A 10,165-nucleotide genomic window follows, 5' to 3' on the forward strand; every position below is an offset into this window, starting at 1 on the left:
TTCCTTATGAAATCACTAAAAGTTGCTATAAATGCACAGGGAATGATGGGCCCTCCTGGTGACAACGGGCCTCTCGGACTGGAAGGGCCACAGGTTAGATTGGCACTGCAAAATTATTTGATCTTTATGTTCAGTACAGAATAGCAAACTAAAACATTAAGCCATGTGGTGTTTTAATGAACCAGAGTAAAATCATGATGACACAGTCTCAAATGGTTATAGCTTTAATAAATTGGTGTCAACTGAGATTTGATGAAAGCTTTCTGACCTCTGTAGGGTCTAACTGGTCCGACGGGTTTGGAGGGGCCTCCTGGAAGGAAAGGTGATAAGGTCAGGTGACAATTGAAATTATATGCACTAAATAACATTATAGATAATAAAATTATAGACAAAAATAACATTAATGTAGTTTTTTTTTTTTTTTTTTTTTTTTGTCATTTAACATTTATTTCTACTGGCAGGGGGACAGAGGTCCCTTCGGAAAGCTTGGTCTTCAAGGACCAAAAGGAAACATTGGCCCTCCAGGTGCTAAAGGTCCAATGGGTCCACCAGGCCCAGCAGGCAATGAGGTGTGGAGATAAATTTCTTAATGTCGGCACAACTGTGCAATTTACCCATAAAGTCATCTGTCTCAAATACGATCAGTCTCACTGTCTTTTAAAAGAGTAATATTGGTGTTTTTTTCCTGATGAAGGGTGATGCTGGTCCAGTTGGTGTTGCTGGAGACCCCGGCCCTAAAGGAGAAAAGGTCATTCATCTTTTACAGCTATAGTGTCATTTCACATGGGAACATGCTGTTGTTGTACTATATTTCTTTTTTTTCCCCTCAGGGTGATATTGGGCCACGAGGATTTACTGGTTTAGAGGGGCTGTGGGGAGACGTGGGGGAGCAGGGAGAGAGGGGACTCAAGGGAGCCAAGGGCCAAATTGGACGGCTGGTGAGTGCAAATCAGCATTTCATATTATGCATTTGTTTGCATAACATTTTATTTACCCTGACATGTTTTTATTAAGTATCTTCTCTGTTTATCGTATCATTTGATGTACACTACTGTTGGAAAGAAATCAGTATTTTTTTATTCAGCAAGGATTCATTCATTTGATTAAAAGTGACAGTAAAGACATTTATAATAGTACAACAAATATTTATTTCAAGTAAATGCAAAAATATTAATCAGCACAAACTGTTTTCAACATTTATAATAAATTAAATGTTTCTTGAGCACCAAATCGGTATATTTTAATACTTTTTTAAGGATCATGTGAAACTGGAGTAATGGCTGCTCAAAAATTCAGCCTGACCATCACAGAAAGAAATTACATTTTAAAATATATAGTGTTGTATGTTACTGTAGATTTGATCAAATAAATGTCTTGGTAAGCAAGAGACATCTTTCAAAATCTTACTGACCTCAAACCTTTGAATGGAGGTGCAGGTATTTTTCCTAAATGTAAAACACTAAAATATGTGTCATGTTCTTTTACCATGTAAAATGCATGGTATCTTGACTTTTTTTTTGTCCAATTTTATTGCATTTTTGTTGATCGTTTGCTGTTTTTATGTCAGGGTGAGGCAGGCCTCATGGGCGGGAATGGACCTGCTGGTCTGAAAGGTGTAGAGGTGTGTAGTATCCTTATTTTGCTATAGTCCATCATACTCTATGATCTGTTTCACCTGAGAATGATTGACTCCTATATTCCTGTTTGATATGGTTGTTACTGATGAACAGTTCCTGTTTTCTTGTGTTTCAGGGTGGACCAGGCCATCCAGGGCTGGTGGGGCCAGATGGACCTCCAGGAAGCAAGGTACCACATTTGATTGTTCACTTAGAGCATCTTTGGATTATTTAATTTCTTTTTATGGTCTAAATCTGAGTGTCTCTTTTAGGGGGAAGCTGGGCCGAATGGTTTACTTGGTGAGCCAGGAGATGCTGGACCTGAGGTTCTGATCCACTTAAATGAAAATACATTACTATATTAATATATTCTGCAAAACTCATAACATGGAACATCTTATTTGCATTGCATTTTGAATGTCGAAAAAATAGCTGTTTTATTTATGTTACATTATTCATATCTTTGCTTTGTGCCTCAGGGAATTGCAGGTCGCAAAGGCGTGCGAGGTGACTCAGGAAAAGCTGGCACACAGGTAAAGAATATTTGTTCATATTTATATTCATCTCCCAGATGATAGCCTATTCTTAGGAACAACAGGGGGCAATCAATGTGTTTTACCTCAGAGTAACTGATTCATACCTTGACCTACAGGGTGGTGTTGGATCAGTTGGTCCCCAAGGTCATTTGGGCCCTAAAGGTCTCCCAGGGCCTGAAGCGGAGAAAGGAGACCCAGGAGATAAAGGAGAACCAGGGGTGGAGGTGAGCTTGTGATGAACTCCACTAAGATGGAAACTGATTCTTTAAATTGATCGTAAATAAATCTACTACATGTGCAAAATTAATGAACCCATCTCTTCCCTTTAGGGGTCAGACGGCCTTCAAGGCATACAAGGGCCACCAGGACTGCTTGGTTTGGAGGTACAGACATTAAAATCAGTTGGTGTGGCATTTTGTGCATGGCTGTATATAGAAATACAGTACATGTGTTTGATTAACCCAGTTATATTAATTCAAATCTACTACCTTAGGGTCCACAAGGTGAGGAAGGGGCAAGGGGCTCACCAGGCCTACCAGGAGCTCAGGTCAGTGCCCAGTGAGACAAAAATGTACATTTACAGAAAAGAGAAAACAAATAGATACACCTTAATTTAATTATGCCTTTGTTTCAACTCTGCTTGCTTAATCATCAAGCCCTTAATGAGTTTTGGTTGTTGCAGGGCCGTTTGGGTAACCCAGGACCTGAAGGAAAAGAAGGCATAAAAGGAGAGAAGGTAAGGTCACAATGTTCTTTTCTCTGTCTTAATCCCTGTCTGCTATCTAAAATAAAAGTTCTTCCTCTATGCCTTTGTCCTTGCTGTCAGATATGAGAGCTGTGTTTAAGCATACAGATTTCCCAGGACTCTTATCATTTCAAATTTGAATTTGGTTATTGATGCATTTTTAGGGAGCTCAGGGGAAAGATGGAGCACCTGGAAAAATGGGTCACATTGGACGGAGGGTAAGATGTGATATGCTCTTAGATTCTATTAAATGTTTCCAAATCTCGAAGTAAAAGACAATGAAGTTTAGTGACATTACATTTTCATGAATATACGTAGGTTATTTGAGACTCTGATGTCATTTATGTCAAAATGCAGGACAAACATTTGTAAAATTGTGGTGATTATGATGGAAAAACTTTCTTTTTTTTTGGTGTTTGACATCTAAAGGGTAAAAGAGGCAAGGCAGGGTTGAGGGGGACCAGAGGACCAAGAGGAGAAAAGGTCAGAGTTCAGAGATTATATCAACATGGCATTTAAACACGACAAGCTTAATTTTTAAAACCCATGGCTCAAATTGGACAAGTTAGGTATTTCCTTCTTGCCTTCTCCTTGTCCAATAGGGAGAGAGAGGAGATGTAGGAGAGAAAGGACTTCCTGGATGGGGGGGAAGTATGGTAAGATTGATACTCCTGGTCAGAACAGTCCATTTCAAAATTGTCACATCTTTTGGATTAAATAACATTGTGGAAATGAATAAAATATGATAATATTAAGATGCTTGATGCTTGACAGGGAATCCAAGGGGTGAAAGGAGAGCCTGGGGAGCAAGGTGTCAAAGGAGCAGAGGTGCTTTTAAAAAATATACTCCGACATGATTTTTTTTTGCCTTAAAAATACATTCTTAATGTTAATTCCTTAACCTGTCCATAATAGGGTGAGAAAGGGGATCAGGGACCTCTTGGTCCACCAGGGAGAGATGGCTTGAAGGTATGGTGTATCACAAGCACATCCAATGATTCTTCTGTACAACCTATTCAATTCTCTTATAAGATTATTTATTTATCCTCTTTAGGGGAGTCTGGGGCCTCTTGGACCTCCAGGACCCCCAGGAACAAAGGGGGATCAGGTAAAAGTCAAAACATCTTGAGAACACATATATTCTTTTGTTTTTTCTTAGTTTTTAATATAATACATGTACAGTTCATTAATCTTAGATATTATTTTCCTTCATTTTTAAGTTGCTTTGGTTCAATAGACAAGCAATTCCCGCACACTATCGTAACTTGCAAAGAAGTAATATTTATTCACACAACGTTTCGGTCACACGACCTTCATCAGGAGCTCCTGATGAAGGTCGTGTGACCGAAACGTTGTGTGAATAAATATTACTTCTTTGCAAGTTACGATAGTGTGCGGGAATTGCTTGTCTATTGAAACGATCCACCTGGTCTTATTATCCTACGCACCTATTACCTGCAGGTGTGCGATGGAGCTTGTTTACTAAGTTGCTTTGGTTAAAAGCATCTGCTACATAACTAATTATGAAATGCATATACTTTTCCTAAAGGGCAATATTGGTCCTGCTGGGCCTAGAGGGACACCTGGAATACCTGGACTACCGGTAAATATGTCTTTTTTAAAGACTAGCGAACTGTGCCTTTTAAACCGTAGCCTAACTTGTATTAACACATTTGCTGCAGATTCATTTACATGTGCTCTGTCCTTTCAAGATATGAAAGCATGATTAATACATTTTTAATGACATAAGCAAGGACAGTGAAGTGCTTTATCGCTGCCACAGATTTTTTATTTTATTTTTTATTTTTTCCCGGATGAGCATGAAGATCATTTATAATTTATTTCTCTTTTATCTCCTCCACCCTGCAGGGCTTGTTTGGAGACAAGGTATGAAATGTAATTTTCAAAGCTTTCTTTAGTCAGCATCTATCAGGTTAAAAGGCAATGTTCCAGATTAAACGACATAAAAATACATAAATAATATATTTTACAGTTATTTTTATTTTTATAATTATATAATATATTTATTTATTTATTTATTTACAGTATATGTTAAATTGACCGTGTTAAGTTTTGTACACCAGTTAAATATCTCTTGTCATTTTAATTTTAGGGACTCAAGGGATTTCAGGGGCCTCCTGGCCCCATTGGAAGAAGGGGCTTTCCAGTAAGTTGCCAGACACATTTTACAGTGTTTTTAACAATATGAAACAAAAAAACAGAAACAAAAAAAATATTTCTGTGTTTGTTTGATTATTTTAGGGTCCACCGGGGCCACCAGGACCTGCTGGTAATACTGTGAACCTGACCATGACTCAGATCAAGGCAAGTTGTTTAAAAACTTAATGGCCCTTTTCTCTTAAATACATTGCTGATAATTTAATACCATTCATCATGTTGTTAAAGCCTTGTTCACACGGCACTAGCAAATGCCACATAGTTCACTGAATGCACTAAAAATTAGCATATTTTGCATGATGTTGAACGACTATTCAGACTGAGACGCATTTCCAATCAAGATATTCCAAGCCACCTATAAATTTGGATTTGTAAAAACCTGATTTCAAGGTTTTTGGGATTTTCTGTCTACATTTGAAGACTTCAGATGCAAAAGCCTCTAAGTGCCATCTGAAATTTTCTTCTAAAATGAGCATTTTTTTCAAGCTCGTATGTTTAAGTTCACTAATTTCACTTTAATGACAATTAATAGGTCATTTTCATTGCCATTAAAGTGAAATAACTGAACATAAACATACAAGCTTGATAAAAATGATCATTCTAGAAGAAAATTTAAGATTGCACTTAGAGGCTTTTGCATCTGAAGTCTTCATTTAAAATGTAATGTAATCTCGTTTTTGTACTGATATCATTGAATACAGTACAGTAAAATGCATAGTAAATCTCTTTGTCTTACTTTTTCGTCTCCAATAGGACCTGATGTACATTTCAGACAAGCCCAATTACCCTCTGATTCAGACACTTCTGGACTCTCTGTACCATGACCTCCGTCTGCTGGTGGACCCTCCGGACGGCAGCAAGCAGCGCCCAGCCTCTACCTGTCTGGAGCTGTGGCTGTGCCATCCCAACTACACCAGCGGTCAGAGACCACCTCTATCTTTCAAACATTTATCTGTTTGTTCATGTTCTCCTGTGTGCTATCTTTTAGAAATCTCTGTATTACAATTGTATTTTTTGGTTGTGGTTGTGTTTATGGTGTTTTAAAAACTTTTTAGACGCATATGCTCAGTTCTATTTCAGGTGATACAACAAGTGGACAGTATCGTGGAGAAAAGTCTTCTCAATCTTGCAAAAGTAATGCTCAAGATGCAGAGGTTCAGAAGTCAAAATTAGACTTTTTTGGACAAAGCAACATAGCCGAGATTCCTGCAGAACATCTGACCATCTCACTCGCAACACTTTTATACAGCTTTAACTAATGATCTCAATTGCAGGTGCTCTCTTCCCTTTTCTCTTCCTGGAATCTCCCCAACACTTTCGCCACAGTTATTTCATTAATTGGCTAGCCTGTCCTCTTTGTAAGGGTGGCCGACTGCCAACTAGTCAAAAACATATTTTGATTGTCTCACAAAGTGATTATTCAGTGTTTTTGCCTCATTATTTTTATCAAGAGAACATGTTGAAGGCCATGTGAACCACAAGAGCAACTTAGTATCAGTGCAGATGCCAACCGCAAGCAACTTCAGCTAAAATCTCATTCTTTCCCGTGGGACTTTTCTCAAAGTCATATAGTAGGCCATGAGGCCTTCAAAACACATCTGCTTTTTTAGTATTCAAACTACTTCTAGAATTGTTTTCTATAGGATAGATACAATATTTCATAAACAGCACTAAAAGGAGGTGTAAATGAGGTCCAAAATGCTATTTTGCACATCCAATGTTCAGTTAATTCCGCTGCATTACTAAAGAAAGACGTGTCTGTGTTCTATGAAGCATACTGTAAGTTATTTTGGATAGAGCAGTCTGTTAAATAACTACTTTTGTAACTGTTTCAGGTTTCTACTACATTGACCCAAACCAAGGCAGTCCTTTAGATGCTTTTTTGGCCTACTGTAACTTCTCAGATTCAGGAGCAGAGACCTGCCTTCACCCCAGAGATGCACACGTAATGTTCTACCTAACACCTCACTACTGTGTCTCTTTGATGTCAAAAAACATCAAAATCGTATTATTGCTCTTTCAATTTCCACAGCTGCCCATAAGGACTTGGCTGAATGACTTAGGGAATAACAGCAAGTTCTACTGGTTAAGTTCACTGGAGGGAGGTTTTAAAGTAAGTAGTACTATTGGTCTGTGGAAATGTTTACTTCATATTGGGTCAAAGTTTGTGTTATATCGGCAAGAAGGGAGTCTGACTGTGAGATAGTTCACCTAAAATGAAAATTCACAGAGCTTGTAGACTTACAGACTCTTGATAGGTTACTTTTATGGTACTTTTTGTGTTTTTTGGAACCAGTTACCTTCCCTTTTTGTTGTAGACTTACAGACTCTCGACTTGTATACTTAAGAAGTCAATAGTTTACTTTTATGGTACTTTTATGTGTTTTTTTGGACCCAGTTACCTTCCCTTTTTTTTGTATGGAAAATAAACTTGTTTTTTGTTTTTTGCTGTCCTTTTAGCGCTAATTTATTAATTTATTGTCCAGGTTAATAGCTTCTAATAATGTTGTTTTTATTACCCATAAAATTCTTGCTCTTTTTATGTTCAGTTTTAAGCCCTGTTGTTGTATACAGTAAACTGTATACAGTCTGTGTTCTACATTTTACCATCAAATCCCATCTGTCCATCTTTGGTCAGCTTGAGTATCCAGCCCTCAGTGTGGTTCAGCTGCGTTTCCTACGACTCCAGAGCAACAGAGCAGAGCAGAGAGTGACATACTCCTGTTACCCTGGACACCGGCTGGGCCAGACACAGCGACAGGTCCAGTTCCTCACAGACGCCGTGAAGCAGAGCTATTTAGGAGCATTACAGGATTGCGTGGTACGTGGTGTCTAACGGCACTAGTTATGAAAAAAAAAGTTGTTTTTTTTTATTCAATCACTTCAACGCAGGTGAATATTTTGTCCACGATTCATTCATTGCAGTAGTGAATCAACTTATTTTGCTATACTGTACACTAATATTCAGAAGTTTGGGGTCTATATACATTTTTTTAATGTTTTTGAAAGAAGTCACTTATCAAGTCTCCAAGGCTGCATTTATTTGATCAAAAATACAGTAAAAACAGTAATATTGTGAAATATTGTTACAATTGAAAATACCAATTGTAATTTAATTGTGAAAATACCAATTGTGAAAAAATGTAATTTATGCCTAAGATGATAATGCTGCATTTTCAGCATCATTACTTCAGTCTTCAGTGTCACATGATCCTTCAGAAATCATTCTAATATACTGATTTGGTGCTCAAGAAGCATATCTTATTATTATCAAAAATTTAGGCTGGTTTTGATTTTATCCTTTGAGAATTGATTAGATTGGGAAAAGTAGGCGTAGAAAGCCTGACCTGAATGTAAGCTTGCTAAAATAAAGCCTTTAAATCTTTTTTTAGATAAAATATATATATTTTTATTAAGTGTTTTAATTTTAAATAATTGCATTTAATTATATTAAATTATATAATTTTTTTTATTTAATTATTAGTTTTTCATCAACTCAGATTCTGTCTTAATATCCAATAACAGTTAAGTGGAAAAGTTGGGACTCTTTGTTTGACTGACCAATGGAAACAGTGTTTATTTTGTGGCGGAATTTACACTTCACCTTTTAACAACCATTTTTAAACCCTTTATGTTTATGTTTTGTGTACCAGTCTGCAAAGGAAGTGGATCCCGGACCGCGTGAGTCTGTGTTTCAGTTTGAGGACATGGACCTGCTTCCTCTACATGACATAGGAATCTCTGGCAACAGCAGTCACGAGTTCGGCTTCACCATCGGCCCTGTGTGCTTCAGCTAGAGATGTACTGAATGATAACGGTGCATTCTGTGAGTTTAAATACAAGCAACAAAGAGAGGAAAACAGAACACTCTGAAGAAGCATGTGGCATCTATGGCTTGTGGTAAATGAAATACTCTACAGAAGTCCTTCAAACAGTGACTCCACACAAGGGTCCTGTCTTTCCCGGTGCTGCCAGAAAAATGGACAATATCTTTTTTTGTTTACAGGGACTTGCGGCTTTGTAATTGATGTACTTTTATAACTAATTTTATTTGAGTTAGCAATGTTTTTTAATCACTAGCTGGTCTTGTAATAACGTTGTAGAGGACGCTTGGATCGCATCAAGTGTAATGATAGGGTTCTGACGTGACCACTATGTGGTTGCATGGTCCAAGTTTCAGCTGTATACTACTTTAATCATGTGCATCATGTTAAGACTTTGCATTATTAGGCAATATAAGTGCATACTTGGAGTTTATAAATGACACTTTTGTCAAACTTGGATACAAACAAAGCGTCCCAGTGAGGACACAGCTAACCTTCCCATGAGGTTTAAATATCAGGAAATCTGTGCTACCTTTCCGTTTTCTCGGTTCATGTCATAGTTTAATTTCAGAAAGTGTCATATTGCCTAAATATTGTTCAAATATGTGGTTAGATGATTTATGGGTGCTAAGATTTACGATACAGCAGTAATAGTTGTTTCAAAAAGAGAAGAATAATACTAACCACAGCAAATAACTGTGCAAGCAGTGATCTAATGTGCATTATGGGTACGAGACTGAAATGCAATGCACATGCAAAAAGTCATAGAGACAGTGTTCTTTAGTTCACATTTACTGTATGTAGGTCTCAGGGAGCACTTATGACATAAATGTAAGAAAATACACAAATTATATTGGATAATGTTGAGAATAATCAGACAAAGCCAAATTTAATCATTCAGCATTGCTTTAAAGCAGACATCACTAATAACATTTTAAACCACATTGAATTTAGGCACAGGTGCTTTATTTTGTTCAATTAGCCTATATTTTGTAATGTATATTGTGTTTTCTATGTATTTTTGGTGTTATCAGAAATCACATGCTGGTCATCTGTTTGAGCATCAGCTATAAAAAATGCATTAATGATGTATCATTTAAATCGTGTCGAACTGTTTTGTATCATTGTTTGAAACACGACCGTTTCTTATAAAATGTTTTGTGAAGTAGTATTTTTCCCTATTCAAACCAAAAAGCATGCTAATGAGCTGAACTGCAGCTGCCCCAGCTATACCCCAGGAGGATCCATGAGCAGGTACAATTTGCT

General features: G+C 37.2%; 1 protein-coding gene across 1 annotated transcript; it reads left to right on the forward strand.

Moving 5' to 3' along the window:
- Positions 1 to 45: 45 nt before the first annotated feature.
- On the forward strand, positions 46 to 10,049 carry LOC311097020 (uncharacterized protein; the record flags this gene model as incomplete). Its single annotated transcript, XM_084136487.1, has 28 exons — positions 46 to 93; positions 277 to 330; positions 462 to 569; positions 695 to 748; positions 831 to 938; positions 1,568 to 1,621; positions 1,753 to 1,806; positions 1,889 to 1,942; positions 2,096 to 2,149; positions 2,269 to 2,376; positions 2,482 to 2,535; positions 2,646 to 2,699; positions 2,835 to 2,888; positions 3,062 to 3,115; positions 3,327 to 3,380; positions 3,500 to 3,553; positions 3,672 to 3,725; positions 3,813 to 3,866; positions 3,952 to 4,005; positions 4,447 to 4,500; positions 4,767 to 4,784; positions 5,011 to 5,064; positions 5,160 to 5,222; positions 5,829 to 5,994; positions 6,911 to 7,020; positions 7,108 to 7,188; positions 7,714 to 7,896; positions 8,729 to 10,049. 28 exons carry the CDS (start codon positions 46 to 48, stop codon positions 8,870 to 8,872), a joined length of 2,055 nt encoding a protein of 684 aa, XP_083992613.1. The 3' UTR covers positions 8,873 to 10,049.
- Positions 10,050 to 10,165: the final 116 nt, after the last annotated feature.

This window comes from Abramis brama (assembly GCF_963993115.1).
Source record: "Abramis brama genome assembly, chromosome: 15".
Lineage (NCBI taxonomy): Eukaryota > Metazoa > Chordata > Actinopteri > Cypriniformes > Leuciscidae > Abramis > Abramis brama.